The 16,451-nt window shown below is 43.1% G+C and overlaps 3 protein-coding genes across 4 annotated transcripts; 1 reads left to right on the top strand and 2 right to left on the bottom strand.

The window, feature by feature from the left end:
* Positions 1 to 763: 763 nt before the first annotated feature.
* fastkd1 (FAST kinase domains 1) lies at positions 764 to 5,904 on the bottom strand. Of its 2 annotated transcripts, none has more exons than XM_070975623.1 (15): positions 5,729 to 5,904; positions 4,973 to 5,467; positions 4,816 to 4,884; positions 4,441 to 4,566; positions 3,957 to 4,355; positions 3,748 to 3,858; positions 3,220 to 3,351; positions 2,655 to 3,141; positions 2,458 to 2,572; positions 2,229 to 2,357; positions 1,992 to 2,123; positions 1,786 to 1,899; positions 1,383 to 1,527; positions 1,173 to 1,287; positions 764 to 1,070 (listed from the first exon to the last, which is right to left on the bottom strand). In XM_070975623.1, the coding sequence occupies exons 2-15, from the start codon at positions 5,305 to 5,307 to the stop codon at positions 960 to 962; spliced, it is 2,520 nt and encodes an 839-aa protein (XP_070831724.1). In that variant the 5' UTR covers positions 5,308 to 5,467; positions 5,729 to 5,904; the 3' UTR covers positions 764 to 959. The 2 variants fall into 2 exon arrangements, with proteins under 2 accessions (XP_070831724.1, XP_070831723.1); XM_070975622.1 differs by having other exon boundaries at positions 5,574 to 5,901.
* A 450-nt stretch (positions 5,905 to 6,354) lies between these two features.
* Positions 6,355 to 12,049, top strand: ppig (peptidylprolyl isomerase G (cyclophilin G)). Its single transcript, XM_070975624.1, has 13 exons — positions 6,355 to 6,487; positions 7,118 to 7,201; positions 7,417 to 7,491; positions 7,585 to 7,692; positions 7,899 to 7,943; positions 8,032 to 8,119; positions 8,241 to 8,270; positions 8,409 to 8,548; positions 8,657 to 8,834; positions 8,919 to 9,104; positions 9,189 to 9,279; positions 9,401 to 9,540; positions 9,776 to 12,049. Exons 2-13 carry the CDS (start codon positions 7,141 to 7,143, stop codon positions 10,773 to 10,775), a joined length of 2,142 nt encoding a protein of 713 aa, XP_070831725.1. The 5' UTR covers positions 6,355 to 6,487; positions 7,118 to 7,140; the 3' UTR covers positions 10,776 to 12,049.
* A 406-nt stretch (positions 12,050 to 12,455) lies between these two features.
* Positions 12,456 to 15,622, bottom strand: cfap210 (cilia and flagella associated protein 210). The gene is made up of 9 exons (XM_070975625.1): positions 15,559 to 15,622; positions 14,875 to 15,083; positions 14,565 to 14,738; positions 14,266 to 14,471; positions 13,842 to 13,998; positions 13,623 to 13,762; positions 13,305 to 13,497; positions 12,979 to 13,143; positions 12,456 to 12,868 (listed from the first exon to the last, which is right to left on the bottom strand). The coding sequence occupies exons 1-9, from the start codon at positions 15,605 to 15,607 to the stop codon at positions 12,515 to 12,517; spliced, it is 1,647 nt and encodes a 548-aa protein (XP_070831726.1). The 5' UTR covers positions 15,608 to 15,622; the 3' UTR covers positions 12,456 to 12,514.
* Between the last annotated feature and the right edge of the window lie 829 nt (positions 15,623 to 16,451).

The raw sequence follows: 16,451 nt of genomic DNA, 5'->3' as shown, positions 1-16,451 counted from the left end.
GGCATATCACACGTGAGCCACACTGCGGCAGAGGTCACACAGACAAGGGACAAAATTTAATCTTGGGGAAAATGTCCGCAGATGTTCATATTCACAAGCTCTGCAGTCACTGTTTAAAGCTTTGTGTGAATACCCTACAGCAGCTGTTTCAACTGATATTCTGCTTATTTTAAAGTTTACACTGTGAAAATACTCCAAGTAAAATTCAAAATGGTCCCTGTCAGTGTTTTACCATCATGCTGCATTCATGAGTATGTTTCATTTTACTGCTGTAGCAGTTAAAGGCTGAGCTCGTTTTAACTACTTCATATACTGTTGGTAGTTTAATCTACAGCAGTGCATCATGTTCTGTAAGATCATCATATGTTTATACATCACTGTCAGAAAAAACAGCCTGTTTTCAGCTTTGGGACGATGCATTTTCCAGCTGATCCAAAAAGGGTTTGGAAACTGTTTGTTTTCTCAGTTTATCTGGGGAAAAAAATCTAACTCAAAATCACCAAATTTGGAGATACACTGAAGGCAGCTAGCAACTAAAGCTGCCAAACCAGATGAACGTAGTGCAGTAAGAAGAACAATATTTGCCTTTGAGATGTAGTTGAGTAGAGATACAGTTTCAAAATGCTTAAGTACCTTGCCAAAAATGTAAAATGTCAAATTTCAGTTGTAATAAATTACCAAAACCATATAAATTAAGTTAGAGCACAACGCTGATAATCCCACATCTATGCTACAAATAGATACTGACGCTTAGCATTTTCTTCAAAATACTAATTTTAATACAAAAGCACATAATATATTACGTCACTGTCAACATGAAAGAGGTAGCTTCATGTCAACTTTATCCTCTATCACTAAAAATAAGGAGCACTTGATGTGTTTTTTTCCAGTTGTTCAGCCTGAAAATTCTCAGAACCAAACTCAAAGCTTAGCGTTGAACGTAACATTACTTTCAGCGTTCAGTCAGAAGTCCTTTCAGAAGAAAGCTCCTGAAAGAGTTTCTTCTTCAGATATTCCTTCCAGGCATCCTTTGTTGAGAGCTCCATGGAGTTCCATTCAAAGTGAGGGATCTAGAAAACACAAACGACTTCACTGTCTGGGTGTCTTTTTGCTATTTCACTGGATTTAAAATGATTCAGAGAAGAGATGTACAACACCACATGTTCTCCCACCTGAACCACACGGTATCCCAGGATCTCAAGGTGCCTCTTTCTCATCAGGACTTCACCTTTGATGTGGTGAGAATTCTTGCAGAAGGTCTTTGAATCAAGAAAGTCCACAGCAACTCTGCATGATGAGTGAAAACAGACACGTTCAGTTTCTGAGTGAGTGGTCTAATTATTCATGCTCAGTGTTCAGGCTGTTTTCTGGTGTCTCCGTACCGCTGAGCTCCGGGTGGCAGCTCATCCCTGATGTTTTCCAGTGAGCTCGACCCCCAGTGAGCCTTTCCGCTGCCTGACATCTGCAGCCTGCTGGGCTCGCTGTAGGGCAGCGGCTGCAGGTGTTTGTCTAGTATGCATTCAAAGTCTGAAAAGACAAAATACGGTCACATTACACGCCCGTTTCCTATTCACCTCTGCTCTGAGGCCTGCGATCTCCAGCCAAGCTCACCTTCATTCAACATGAACTGAGCGGAGTCACAGCTCAGTGCTCATGTTTTGGCCAACAGAAACACTTTAGTGTTTAGAACGTGTTTTATCACTATATTTTGCACAGTATCACGAGAGTTAAAGTATAGTCAAATCAGTGTTTAACACCAAGATGGAAAGTTGCAGATTTACTCACCTACAGTGTAAAAATACGGAGTGACAACTGCTATTCGGACATGGTTAATGCCATCAAGAACTTCACCCAGAATTTTGTGGATCTGCTGTTGTGCAGTGCTGACAGAGCCGTTTCCTGAAAACATGTGGACAGGAAAAGGAAACACCTTAAACAAAATATAGACTTATTTCAATTCCAGTGAAGCATTTGTCTGTGCATCCGTTTACCTTTCTTTTGCAAATGCTGGCAGTAGCGGTCATGAAACCACGGTACCTGGAACTCGGGACACTCGAGACACACGGCGCGATTGAGCTCCATGAGGCGCAGTCTGGTTCGGATGACGAGGGTGTCAGGCAGGGCTGGAAGAGGCACAGGGAACAGTTGCATGATTCAGGCGTGAAGTGCCTGAATACCAATGCATATCAACGATCTTAAACACAATTATTAGAAAAGTGGAGACATACTTTCGAGTTGGGCGTCCAGCGTTCCCAGAAACTCTACGCTGAAGATTTCTCTGATTATTTGCTCGGGGAAATAGTCAGCGACAGCCAAAGCGTATGCCAGTAAAACCAGCATATGCGGCTCAAAGGAGCCTACAATCACAGAGAAAATCTGTTAGAGTGAGCTTAGAATAAGAAAAAAAAAAAAAAAAAAAAAATTTAAAACAAGAAAATTTCTGACTGATTCACTTACTGATATGAGGAGTGAGGCGCCGGATACAAACATCATACAGCTCGTCTGTTTGTACAGAATCATAATTCAGGATGGAAAAGGGCAGCAGGGTGGCATATGTTGTCGAGTGGTGAATCTGAAAAGCGATACAGCAAAAGTACAGTTAATATAAGTTCAATTGTTCCAGACTTTCCTTGCTGTTATGTCTCTCAGAGCACCTTGTCGATGTCTTTAATGACCACACTGGCCATACGGTCCATCAGAGGAGGGCAGAGGTGATTTATCCTGGTTAAGAAGAGGGACAACTCCGGCACATTAGTCCAGTGAATTTGGTCCATCATCCTCTGCAGTGTGATCATCGTCTCTTCGACCAGCATTTCCTCAAACCACTCTCCCGAAATGTACTTGACCTCCTCCAGCAGCAAGTCCAGCCGGTCAGCCGTTTGCAGCCTTTCGCGTCCGCAGAGGTTCAGGGTCTGCAGCAGACGGATGTACAGACTGGGAGTGTTGCGGCGGTAGGAGGGGTCGTTGCGCATCCACTTGCTGATGGCGAGCGCGGTGGTGTTGAGGTCGTTGAGACCGCACTGGGTGATCACTGCATCCACTCGCGAGATGACGACCTCGTCCAGCCGTGGGTGGGGCAGAAGGGACAGAACGCGAGTCAACATGACCACTTCGTAGGGAATGATGCTGCGCTGCAGAAAGCTGCAAGACGAAGGCGTTGTCAGTCTGCGTTTTGTTCAGAGAAGAAAAGCTCACTGCTCAGTCCAAATAAAGACTTACGTGATCAGAGTGTGTCTTAGTTTTGTGAAGAGCTCGGGGTTGTGGCACTGCAACAGAAAAAGGGCTTGGGTGACTCTGGCCACATCCATCGGCTTGTAGACAGGAAGGTTCCTTTGGATTACTGATGCAATTCTGGAAAATAATTTAGCAACAATAGCATTTTACAAAATATTTAAATAGATATTTCAATGTATTGGTTAATTCTTGAAGGAGGAGATGAGATAAATGCATAAAATACACAACATCATCATTAAAGATCTTTAATTTTTAAAGAAATGAGAGCAAAATATAACCTGAGCGGAAGAGTTTACCTGGGAAAATAAACTTCCCAGAGTTCTTTGAAGGCAAATTATGTCATAAAGATGCTGAGATTTGGTCAACTACAGGTCCTGAGGTCTAAAATTATTTTTCCATTAGAACTTTTAAGACAATGTGTGTGAGAAGAGCTCAGTCCAATCAGAATTTTAACATCTACAACACCATGACAGCCAGACAGCTGTGTGCTACGCGGCAGAGATATGAACTCACTTGTTGAGTAAGCTGACATTCCTGCTCTGAATCTCCTCTAGAGCAACAGCAATAGCCAGAGCCTGGTGTGCATTGAGCTCATCCGCCAGCAGGAGGGCAGTGTCCTCCAACCTAAGAGGGATGAGACCACAATGGAGACCTGTGAGACTTGGGAATTGCTGTAAAGGGTTAGATTTCCACTCATGGATCACTCCACTTATGTTACAAACCTTTCTCTGATCTCCTCTCTGGCCATCGGAGCCAGAGCGACAAACAGTTTAGTGAAGGAGAAAGGGTCAGTGCTCGAATCAACCAGCTCTGTGAGCCTTTGTTTAACAGCCAGCCTGAAGTCACAGTTGTTGAACTGCAGGGACTGATACAGCCCAACAATGATGCTAATATTTTCTGCGTCCATAGTGGGAATGTTGCGCAAGAAGATCTCGTTGCACTTCTCCAGCAGAGGCCGGTGACTGTGCCTGATGTTGCGCAGGAACTGCACTACTCTCCTCGGGTTGTTGTAATGTGAGACATCCATGGTGTCCAGGAGCTGGTCTGCCCTGACAATGAGGGCATCTCGAAGCCGGGGAGACACCAGGGATGACACGCTAGTCATCAGTGAAGTTAGGATCCTGGCAAAACAGGGTCAGAGAGTAAACACACAATACAAAGCGCTTACATTTGAAGATATTTGATCATATGTGTCTCATGACCAACCTGGCTTCATCAATAGTGGACAACTTCTGATCCAGAATATTGGTGATGTGGCCCATCAGAGGACTGTGTTGAAGGAGCTGATCACTTAGACAGATGGCAAACTTGGATAAGGATGACATTGGTAATCTGCAAGAAGAAAAAAAAGTTTTATTAATTAATCCATAAATCAATCAACAGAGACTTAAACAAGAATTAATGATCTAATTTAGCTTTTGAGTAATTCATCAAGCAAATATGCCAAACATTTGCTGGGCTCAGCTTCTGCAACGTGGACATCTGCTGCTTTTCTCTGATTCATATCAATACATGTTTCGGCTCTGGGAAATTATGATGCAGATTTTCCAAAATAACCAAAGCAAATGAATGCGATCATACCTGTCTAGTCTCAGCCATGCTTCTGAAACCAACTGCTGAACAAGAGAGTCATGTGCATCCACGTTCAACCTAAAAGATGAACAATAATACAGCATGTTAACTTTACTATCCTATAATTCAAATGCATGTCATATAAACTGATTGTGTCTTAATGTACCTGAGGAAACTGTAAAGCACGTCGACCAACATCAAATCATCCATAAGGGCAATTTTGTTCTCCGCCAAAACCCGCAAAGTCAAGAACTGCGGGTGGCTCTTAACGAGCTCAATGGACCGGAGCATTTGTGGCCTCTCTTTCTGAAGCTGCCACAGCATCCCCACAGCCCAGCTGACATGGTTCACCGTGAGCTTGGCCTTGTTCTTCCCCACCACATCAAACACCTGGTCCTCAACAGAGCAAACCCGCAGCTGCTCCAAGACCTGGTCTCGGTTCACCGTCCCCACGTGAAGGAGCCTCCGAAGAGAGGAATTCACACTCCGCAGCCGAAACATCACCACACACCTTAGCTCAAATTAAGAATGCACTGGGGTCTTCATTGTACCGACACAGTGTCCCAGTGTCCACCTCAATGTCACAGCAACAGGCAGCCAGCTGAGCTCACATCCACAGAGCCACAGTATGGAGGGAGATGTTAGGAGCTCCTTCAGGGACCTGAAGAAAAAACACATCATTTTAACCTGTGCCAGTGTCTTAAAAGCTGAATGCACACAGAAAACACTCGCGTGACAGTGAAGTTAGCTCAGTGAGACATGCTGACCTCAGGATCAGATGGTTTCATCTCCCCATTCAGATATCATTCATTATATCAGATATCACCATTCAGACTTTCTTTAAGTGTATCACTGAAGTGAGCTAGCAGAGGCTAAGTCCAGTGTGCTAACGCGGTATTGACATGCATAAAGAAACAATCACCTCAAATAACTTTCACCCCCAGATTCCCCCTGCTAGCTGGATTCTTAGCTAGATTTCTGACGACAGTAGAGATTCAAACATGACATATTCAACACAAACAGAATACTGTCATTAAAATCGCACATTCAAAGTCAAAATTACCCAACATGTGTTAATATTTCACTTCCGTATGTAGTGACGTATTAGAAAGTTGATGTTTTTAAACCCTGTTTTTTTGCCTTTCAGGAAGGAGTCCATGCGTGCTGGGGTCCCCCTTTGAATTTACTTTGGTTGAACTTTGGTTTAACAGACACTTTACTACTCAGAAAAGACAAAAGACACTAGTAAGTTCACAAAATACCTTTAAACATACAAGCCGTCACAGAATAACAGGGGGGAAATGTTTTTTAATCTTCCCATCAATTTGCTTAGTCAAAGCATCTGAATGAATATTTAATTAAGAAATCTAACAACTATTTCCTGTGAAACAAAATTGAATTAATCCCATTTCACCACCGGATTGGAAATAAACTGAATCATCACGTGGATGTACGTTAATGATGTAGACGAGTACCTGACAGTCGGATTTCAGGGCGTAGTTAAACTCTCCTCGCTCCAGCCGCGCGCCCCGCTGCGTTGACTGGCGCACAGTTCTCCAAATACACTGACGTCCTTGCCGCGCCATCTTTAGAAAATAGTCGGCTCAACACTGAATGGAATCTAATTTTCGTCGTTTGTGAGAGCTACTCGCTGTATGGAGTGATCTCATAAGGATTCCAGGTAATGTGATTTCGTATTAATTAGGTCTTGCCGACATGTATGCAATTAATATGTCGAAATTGTGCAGAAGAAGCCGTCTGTATGTTGTCTGGCTGAGGCTAGATTGACTTGCTAATGCTAACGCCAGGCCTAACGCTCGATAGATATTATGCTTGCCCGTGAGTCTCACGTTACGTGAAACCACATCGTTAGAGACCAGATTAGTGAGTGTGTGAGCGTGGACGTTTGTGATTGTTACACACAAATCTATCCTCGCATTCATCTCCATAGATCAAGTGAGACTTTAAACGCGTTGCTAATTAGCTAACGTTACCGTACGGGTCAACAACAGGCGAGCATTGGCTGCCGTAAAATGCTGCACGCCGGCCCATCGCAAACTGAGTCAGTAACGTTCAACGTCTTAATCTGATATCTTGCAAGTAATCATGAAAGATTTGCAGTCAACACCTTCATGATGTGTTCCGTAACACATTAAACCATCAGTACCATTTAAAGAAATCATTCCCCTGGTCCGACCCAGCGGCTGTGCAGAATGTAGTAGCTACTTCCGCCTGATAATTGACATCCAAGTATGTTATTAATCTCTAAAGTGTCATTTATCTTTGTATCATCTGTGTCTCTCGTCTTCAGGTGTTTGGTCAGTAGAGGTGATCATGGGGATCAAGGTTCAGCGCGCTCGGTGCTTCCTGGATATTGGAATCAGTAATGTGCTCGGTAAGAAAGATTTCCAGGTCACTTGCCGAACCATTCACTCAGTGCTGAGTTTGTTTTAGCTAAAATGCACCTCAAACTACAACATGAGTTCATTCAACACTTCACCTCTCTAGACTGCATTTATTTCAGATAGATGTGCCTAATGAACTGACAGCTGAATGTAGTTTTTCATCCCGACAAATAAAACTAACAGTGTCCATGCTCTTGCCTCACAGTCGGCAGAGTTGTAGTGGAACTGTTTTCAGACATCTGTCCCAAAACTTGTGAAAACTTCAGATGCCTTTGCACAGGTGAGTAATGTCTTTTCTCCACAAGAATATGCCAGAAAACCTTTTACATCATGGCACAGTGTTAATGTTGATAGGTGCTGTGGTTTCATGCAGGTGAGAAAGGCATCGGCAAAGGAACGCAGAAGCCTCTGCACTACAAAGGATGCCTGTTCCATCGAATCGTGAAAGACTTCATGATTCAAGGAGGAGACTTCAGCGAAGGTGAGTTAATAAAGGCTGAATAGTGTACTTAGCTAAAAATATGTCCAAATACACCCATTTAATGTGCTCAAAGTCTCTCTGCATCTGAGAATGAAAGCACCAACCAACTCATATGCATAACCAGCAGTCAACAAAAGCTTCACAACACCATAAATCTTTTATAGCAGCCCCCTTGCTCATGTTTTATTTGCTCTCTGACATTGTAGGAAATGGAAGAGGAGGCGAATCCATCTATGGAGGCTTTTTTGAAGGTAAAGAAGCCACAGTCAGAGCTGTCAGTTGTTATCCACACCGACGTTGGCTTCAAGATGGCAGTACAATCTTATCCTTTTCCCCCAGATGAAAGTTTTGCCATTAAACACAACAAGGAGTACCTGCTGTCAATGGCCAATAGGGGCAAAGATACAAATGGATCACAGTTTTTCATGTAAGCACTTTGTCTGTTTCCATTTATTTCAGATTTGATGCATTATTAAATCATTCTGTAACTGTGCAAATAACTGTATGCCTTTTTTGTTTTCCTTGAATGACCTGCTGTAACACTACAGAACAACGAAACCCTCGCCACATCTGGATGGGTAAGTGCTACTTGATCGTATCTGAAATTTTGATTGATTCTTCTGATTGATTCTGACTGCATAATGTACACCATATGTTTTGCTTGACTTAGAGCATCATAGCTATACTTAAAGCTAAACACCACTGTATTTTCTCAGTGTCCATGTGGTTTTCGGTCATGTGATTTCTGGCCAAGAGGTTGTTCAAACCATGGAGAACCAGAAAACCGATCCTAATAGCAGACCGTACGCTGATGTGAAAGTTTTGAACTGTGGAGAGCTCGTCCCAAAATCGAAAGGTTTGTTTTTCAAATTAAGTTTCGAACTTCATCCTGTGATTTTCCTGCCACTTGCGGTTTTTACACTTTATATAGCGATGCATGTAACAGACTCTTTAATCCTTGCAGCAAAGAAAGATGAAAAAAAGAGAGAGCGAGCCTCTTCCAGCTCCAGCAGCAGCTCTAGCAACTCTGAGAGCTCATCGGAGTCCTCCTCTGATTCTGAAGAGTCAGAGAAAGAGTCCAAGAAGAAGAAAAAGAAGGCGAAAAAGCTCAAGAAGAAACGGAAGAAGAAGGACAAGAAAAAGTACCTATTTTACTTTCACACTTTCACTGTCTGCACTGTAAACAGTACATAGTGCCTTTATTCTGAGCTGTTATGCTTTTCTAGGCCACAGGCTGAAAGCGTTGAAGAGAAGGAACAAGAAGACTTGGTTACATCTACTGTACGCCCTGAAGAAATTCCACCTGTCCCAGAGAATCGATTCCTCATGAGGAGGAGCCCGCAGGCGGCACAGAAGTCAAAAGAGGAGGCTGAAAAGGATCAGCGAGATAAGGAGCAACGGCCCAGAGAGAGGTTGGTCTGCCTGACAAACAGCTGATATGACAGATATCCCAACAATGTGTGCTCATTTTCATGCCTTTTTTTCCCTTTCCCTAGTGCTGCCTCAACATATGTTTCTCAGTCAACATATCACAGAAGACTGGTGATGACCCGATCTGGGAGGAAGATAAAAGGCAGGGGTCCGAGGGTAGGTGCACTGCAACGAGAGTCTTGTCCACTTTTCATATTATGTCTTATGAGATTTGTGTAAGATTTCTGTCTTGACCAGTGCTCAGGTCAGTAAGTTGTTTATTGTTTCTCCCATCCAGTGGTATCGAACTCCGTCGCGCTCTCGTTCAAGGTCCAGAGATCGTTTTCGCCGCAGTGAAACCCCTCCTCACTGGCGCCAGGAGATGCACCGTCAGAGGATGAGGGCAGTCACTGGAGAGCGCTGGATTAAGGGTGATAAGTAAGATAACCTCACTTTGACTTATTAAAGAGTTTGTAGTCGGCCTGGCTAGAACTAGTTCTTACACCATGCTGCCTGACGCTCTGAAAATTTGAGTAGTGTGTCTGACAGATGTATTAGCTTAGAACATTATTGAATGTTTAATGTTGGTTCATAATGTTGCGTAATGTCAGTTTTGTGCTCTGTAAGTGATGTTTACACTGAACTTCTTTATTTTATTGTAATTTTTTAACAGAGGTGACATGAATGATGCCAAGGATGAGGCTGCTAAAGCTCCAAGAAGAGAGAGACGGACCTCCAGCACGATGCACGAACCCACAGCTGAGGGGAAGAAAGAAAAGAAATCTCGGTCACATAGATCCAAAAGCAAAGAAGACGACACTGTTGAGAAGGATGAGAAGGAAAGCAAACACAAGGCAAAGAGAAGGGATAAATCTCAGAGCCGCAGTAAAAGCAGAGAAAAGAGTAGGAGGTCAAAAAGCAGAGAGAAGGCTCACAAGCGCAGAAGTGATGACAGAAGAGGTCGCTCGAGGAGCAGAGACCGAAATGCTAGTAAGAAAGAAAAGGAGTCCGAATCTGATCACAACAGAGATAGAAATAAAGGTCGTGAGTCTGATAAGAAGCAGAAAGAGGACCACAAAGGAAAAGATGGTGAGAAAACTAGGACAAAGTCACAAAGCAAGGAAAGAATGACTAAAGATGGCCACCGGTCTAGAAGCAGGAGCAGGAACAGGGACAGGAGTGGACCTCAAGTATCAAAAGACAAGGAAGAAAAACGAGACAAAGACAGAGAGAGAGGCAGAGAGCGCAGCAGGAGTCAGGAAAGGCGACACAACAGTGAGAGGGAGAAGAGGCGAGGATCATCCAGGGATAAGGAACGTCGAACAAGAAGTCCAGACAGAAACAAGCCCAGAGACTCGCACAGAAGCAGGCGCTCCAGAAGCAAGAGTAGTAAGAGAGACCACAGCAAAGATCGGTCCTCTCATAGAAAGGACAGAGACAGAGAAGACGCCAACCAAAAGAGAAGACATAGCAGCAGCTCTGAGAGCGATAGAGAAGAGAGAAGGAAGAGGCAAAAGAGCCCAGATTCCAGACGGAGTGGAGCGAATAGTACCTCCAGATCCAAAGACAGACGAAGCCCGGCCAAACCAAGACCAGATAGCACAAGAGGCAAAGACCGCAACGACAGCAAGAGGAATAAATCGAGCTCTAGCTCAAGCTCTGACAGCGACTGATATCCTGAAGGAATAGATTGGGGAATTTTGAAGTCTTGATTTTATACATGTAGTATGCAACACCAGCTGTCCATCCAGAGTGGGATTTGTTGGAAGTCACGTTCCTCATTCAGTGCCAAAAAACAGCTCCAGTGTTCAGCCGAAGCTAACGTGATTCAGACGTCTGCAAAAGTGAATTTCCCAAACTGTTAAGAAACGATACACTGATAAAAAAAACTGCAACAGAAGCTGAGAAAAAGTTGCTTTGGCTGAGCTGTGGGCTTCACTTTGGCGCTGAATGAAGTCGTGGATTTGTCCCCCAGTCGGTGCATTACGCTGTTGATGGGTGGCTGAATCTGCACTGCCAGGTGAGAGGAAAGGATTTGTGACACAAAAAGCAACTCACCCACCATGTGTACTGTACAGGCAGCAAGTAAAAGTACCAGCTTTTCTTTTAATTCTACATGACCGTGGCCATTTAAAAAAAAAAAAAAGTGCATTTTTTCATAAATTTTGCCTTTACTGTAGTTACAACACCAGACTGTAAAAAGCAGATTCCAGATTTTACTGTAACAGAGATCCTTTCGGTGTCTTTTTCCCCCTGGACTTTTTCTCCAGAATTCTGATTTGATGTTATTTAATTTGGTTGCTGTCGAGGATGAGGTCTCCAAATGTCTGATGTTTACCTGTGAAGTTATTTTTAAGGCAGCAGTCAGTTTGAAAGAGGACACTCATCATTTCTTGCATGCGTATCCCTGCCACTGTTGGATGATCTGTGGCTTTTTTCACTGTAATCTTATTTGTTAACTGGTTTTGAGATACCTCTGGTTTGTTTTCTTTGAATGGAAAAATGTTAACATCATGCTGTAAGTCCATCAAATCCATTTGTTTAAAATGGATTTTTAAATTGTCTTGTGCAAGTTGGTTTTGAGACCTCGCTTGCTGTTTCGAATGAATTAAAAGGCTTAACTTTGATTTTAATCTGTTCTTTTAATATCCTGTAAATGCTGTCACGTCTATCTGTTGGAGGACTGAGCGTTACTGGCATCCAAAATTACAGTAATCAACAGCGATAAGAGGAAATTTACACTGAGCTGGTGCGATGTTTCCATCCAGTGTCAGGTCCGATCAGCTGCAGGAGGACAGTATTTACAGAACATTTTGTTGTGACTCATTTCAGCAGTACCTCTGTAAAGCTCTCACTGTGATGTTCTCATGATGCTGACCACTAGTCACTCTGCACGATGTGTGAAATATTAGACGTTTATAATAAACTGTTGAGCATTCAGACTATAACACTCAGAAAATGCACACATTACTGCAAGAGAACATCCCAGCAAACGTTTTTAATACACAGTGTACAATACGAGTGAAAATTATGTGCTTCATAAGAAATTCATCAGTGGGACAAAAAAGTCTGGCATGGAGGGACAGAGTGAGACGACGGGTCCCTGGCTGCACATGGACTGAGATTGCTGAGGTTCAGGTCATTGCTATTAACACCCAGACAACCTGGACGCCCCAGTGGACAGTTTTATCTCACATGTATTTACTGTTTTTTTTATTTTAAATATGAAATTCCTGCAGCACTACCTGTATGTCCAAAATCCCAATGAACTATTCCCTATAGAGCAAACTAATGAGTGTGTTGTACACAGAGGAGGGAGTGACTTAGGGCACAGCCGTCTATGTTCAGTGTATTCAAAGAGGGTGAATTTAGGGGAACAACCGAATGTGGCAGCTGGGACAGACCCACAGCATTACCATGTAAACCCAAGCCTCATCTTTGAGTCTTGAATATCTACAGCCTCATTAAGCTCTTTGATGTTCTGGGTGACAGCAGAGACGTATTTGGGCATCTGAGCATCGGTACGGTCCTGAACAAGGTAACGTGGTCTGACTCCAGTAGCTGCGAGGCCAAAGCCTGCTCCATCCCCCTGCCTCGCAGCTTTGCAGAGTGCAAACACGTTTCGCTTGGCCTCCACCGCCGCGTCGATGACCTGCTGTGAATACTGCTGAAACTGGAGTTCCTCTTCAGCAATGAGTTCTGCGTTCTTCTTATCAAACTCAAGCTGCTCCCTTCTCAGGTGCTGTTGCCTGGCACTTTTCTCAGCCTGTATTTGACGGATGACATAAATGACAATTAGATATTCTTATAGTACAAGATTCATAAGATCCACCAAACATTTTTGTAATGATGTGGCAGAGACAGTTTCAACATCACCATTTGTGTTGCGTTGAAGTCTTGTAATTTTCTTCTATGTTCTTTAGTCTGCTGATCCTTAAGTTGTTGTTTCTCTGAAAATATCCTGTCCGCCTCTCTCTTGGCCTGAAGTGTGTCTCGCTCTTTCTGTTTTGCTGTCTTGTCCCTCTGCTCCTTTTCTTGTCTCTGGAGAAACACAGTTTGTGTTACAGGTGTGACAAACGTTAGCTGCAGCTGGATTAACATTGGTTGAGCCCACAGGTTGACCCCCCATAAATGACCAACAAGACTTGTCAGTAACTTTGTATTTTGCAGTCATTCAGATGCAGCAGCTGAACTTGTGTTACCATAACTTCTCCGTGTGCAATGATCGCCTTCAGCATTGTGGTCCTCTTCTCCTCCTCGTCCTGCTGCTGTTGTGCCCGTTTTGCTTCCTGCTCAGCGATAGCCTTTGCGCTCCTCTGCTCCTCGCTGACAGTTTGCTCCTGCTGTGTGACTGTTAGTTCGTTCATGATCTTCTCTCTGCACATCTGGGCCTCTCTGAAGAATTAAACAACTAGAAATGATCTCCGTAACCTCAGATTTCATTGTCAGTGTGTGCCTGAGATGTCCACACAGTGGGCTCTGTGGTTTTTTTTTTTGCTTATTGTGCTGCTGGGTCTTACCTTTGCAATTCTGCTTCTCTGTCTTTCTGTAACTTCATCATTTTTTGTTTTGCAGAGAGAAAAAGTTTCCTTTGCTCCTCTTCAGCCTCCTGTCTTTGCATATCTAATGCTCTTATGAGTTCCCTATTGGCGAGATGTTCCTGTAAACAGAGTACACAACAGTAAACATACTGTACATAAAAAAAGATACAAACACTGAATGTGCTGCTGAGACCAGACCAGGTGATCCTGCATAAGGTTTCTCTTCTGCTTTGCTCGTCTTTCCTCCTCCTCCCTTTGCTCCCGCTGATAGAGCTCTTGAAGACGTTGGGTTTCCTCTGCATCCATCTTGTCCTCAATCTTCTTTTGCTCTCTCACCAGCTCATTTTTCTTGATCCTGAAGAAAAGGAATCATATTCTCGTCTCAAATTTCTTATTTGACCAGGAACAGTTGAGCTGCACTATTATTTTTTATTGTAGGGTTGAAATGAGTTTTAGTTCTTATAGCTTAGTTAACCAGCTACCAGCAGTTATCTGTTACCATGTGGGATGGAGATGGATTGAGGATGCTAATGAGTTGTAATTCATTTCTGTGAAGATCCTGTCAATTGGTGCATCTGCAAACATCTTTAAAACTGGTTCATGGGTCGGATGTGAGACTTACTGGTGTTTCACGTCCTCTGCAACAGCCTGCCTCTCAAGCTTTTCCTGAAGCGCTTTCTCCTGCTCCTGTTTCAAGGCTTCATCCTCTCTGGTTTTCACCGTGTCCAGGAAGTCTCTGTCCACGTCTTTTGAGGCGCTCTTGATTCTTTGCTTCAGTTCCATCTGAGCCTCCCTCTCCTTCATCACCTCTGTCAGCATGAGTGCACTCTGTTCAAGTAGTAACAATCAACCACGGTCCCAAAACATCAACGTATGGCCCAACACACACAAGTGACACAAAAACTCTCAAGTGATACCAACATGTAATCCTCTAACACGGTCGGTTTGATAAAACAGCTGAGTCTTGGCTTTTTCAATGGCCTCTTTCCGCTTCTGCTCCTGATATTCGGCCTCTTCTTTATCAGTCAGTTTCCTTTTCTCCTCCTCAATCTCCTCCTGAATCCTCTTCGCCTCTAGCGTTTTTTGCCTTTGGCCCTTTGATAAATGTAAACATACACTGTGTTAGGCTTTGCTCTTACTGCAGTATATTGTTCTTTTTGTGACCTCACAAGCACATCTAAATAAATTCAAGCAAATAAAGTCTGACAAGATCCCTGTACTGGCAACTTACAGCAAAAGTGTTGGACCACAGTTTCACCACCTCTTCTGACTGCCGATGCAGGGCCTCTCTCTGTTTCGCCGCCTCTCTCAAACTGTCCTGGTCTTTATTAACCCCGTTCAATACATCTCGAATCCTCAGCCATTCGGCCTTGGATAAGACAGTGACTTGCCGAAGATCTGGTGGCTGGACAGTCCAGCTGTCTTCCTCTTCTGAAGACACTATTTTTTTTAAAAAGGAGAGAATTACCCTAAGAAGACCTCCTGTAAGACAAACACTAGAATATGGTATATTAGAGAGGATAAATGAGAAAGGATTATGTATTTCTGAAATCTCTTTTTCATGGGGTCATGGGGTGAGGTTGCACTGGGGGATTTGGACTAACTGAAATCTAAAATCTTGGCTGTGGCCCTGCATGTTAGAAATATAAATAAATGCAAAAGTAATACTGTAAGTTACTGTAAGATCCTGCTTGCCAAATCTACCTTTGCACAGTAATTTGTTTTCTTTTGAAAGTGGCTAACTTGGAGGTTTGCTGTTAGGCTTGACATTTGAATAACGTTTGACTTGGCAGGATTTCAATACTGCTGTTACCATCGACGCCTTATGTTAGCTAACTATTTACAAACTGTCTATTAGCCATAACAGCTAACGTTAGCTTATTGTAACCTCAAACTCTGTGGCTTTAGCTCTCACCTCTCTTACTGGAGCCTCTCCGTCGGCCGTGCTGAACCAGCGATGACATTTGTATTTGATGAATTAGCCGGTAATTAAAGAAACAAATACTACTGCCAAACAAAACAGGTGACACGGAAACTTTTACTGTTTTACTTGAACCTCCTGCAGCTTACATGCAGCGGCGTCAGCGTCCGCGTTTGTTGTGCTGTATCCAGGCAACGCTTGAACCAATCGGAAGCCTTTCCTCCGCTCGAAGACAGGTGGCGCTGTGGGACACTCAGGTTATTCGTGTGTGTGACTCAAACACCGCGTCAATTTTCTATGAACTGCCACCTGTATGCAGACCTGGACAAAAATGCTTCACACCATGTCTCTTTTTCAAATAATGCTAATTTCCTCCAGAAAAGTATTGAAATTTAAAAATACTTTTTACAAGTATTTCTTTGGTTTGCTGTGAAACCAAACAAAATTTCATAAAAAAGTTAACATAATCAATCTTATGCCAAACAAAACACCTACAAAGTATCCTATTAAAGGTTTTAAGGAATAATTGGATCACAAGCAGGTGATTCCTTTAATTTGTAATTAAACTCACATGTGTTGAGTTGTTGTTGGTGTCTATAAGTACAATTTTATTTGAAAGATCCGCTAAAGGATCCTATTGCTCAGAGGGAGGCAATGGAAAGCCAAACTGGAGAGAAAAAAAAAGAAAAAGAAAAAGAAAAAGACAGTTTCTCAGAGAGACTATGCATTTGGCCCCAGAAGGGGTCCCTGAAAGCTCCATTCCCACTTTGTCAAATAAAAGAAACTAAAGTATCAGCTGACATGAAGTCCTTAAGATTCAGAATAATGACTTGATTTTGGGACTATATCTTCATGCGCATCAAATACTTTTACCTTTATGATTGAAC

The sequence above is a fragment of the Chaetodon trifascialis genome, chromosome 12 (assembly GCF_039877785.1).
Source record: "Chaetodon trifascialis isolate fChaTrf1 chromosome 12, fChaTrf1.hap1, whole genome shotgun sequence".
NCBI classification, from domain to species: Eukaryota; Metazoa; Chordata; class Actinopteri; order Chaetodontiformes; family Chaetodontidae; genus Chaetodon; species Chaetodon trifascialis.
This window is presented reverse-complemented; position numbering and strand designations above follow the sequence as displayed.

Excerpts from the sequence above, each read along its gene's own strand:
- ppig (XM_070975624.1), top strand. The coding sequence starts at position 7,141 with ATGGGGATCAAGGTTCAGCGCGCTCGGTGCTTCCTGGATATTGGAATC. Across the intron at positions 7,492-7,584 it reads CTTCAGATGCCTTTGCACAG|GTGAGAAAGGCATCGGCAAA; the intron begins GTGAGTAATGTC and ends GGTTTCATGCAG. Across the intron at positions 9,105-9,188 it reads GAGCAACGGCCCAGAGAGAG|TGCTGCCTCAACATATGTTT; the intron begins GTTGGTCTGCCT and ends CCCTTTCCCTAG.
- cfap210 (XM_070975625.1), bottom strand. The coding sequence starts at position 15,607 with ATGTCATCGCTGGTTCAGCACGGCCGACGGAGAGGCTCCAGTAAGAGA. Across the intron at positions 14,472-14,564 it reads ACCGTGTTAGAGGATTACAT|AGTGCACTCATGCTGACAGA; the intron begins GTTGGTATCACT and ends CTACTTGAACAG. Across the intron at positions 13,498-13,622 it reads AGAGAAGCAGAATTGCAAAG|AGAGGCCCAGATGTGCAGAG; the intron begins GTAAGACCCAGC and ends TTAATTCTTCAG.
- fastkd1 (XM_070975623.1), bottom strand. The coding sequence starts at position 5,307 with ATGTTTCGGCTGCGGAGTGTGAATTCCTCTCTTCGGAGGCTCCTTCAC. Across the intron at positions 2,573-2,654 it reads TCATTAAAGACATCGACAAG|ATTCACCACTCGACAACATA; the intron begins GTGCTCTGAGAG and ends ATCGCTTTTCAG. Across the intron at positions 1,528-1,785 it reads TCCGTATTTTTACACTGTAG|ACTTTGAATGCATACTAGAC; the intron begins GTGAGTAAATCT and ends TTGTCTTTTCAG.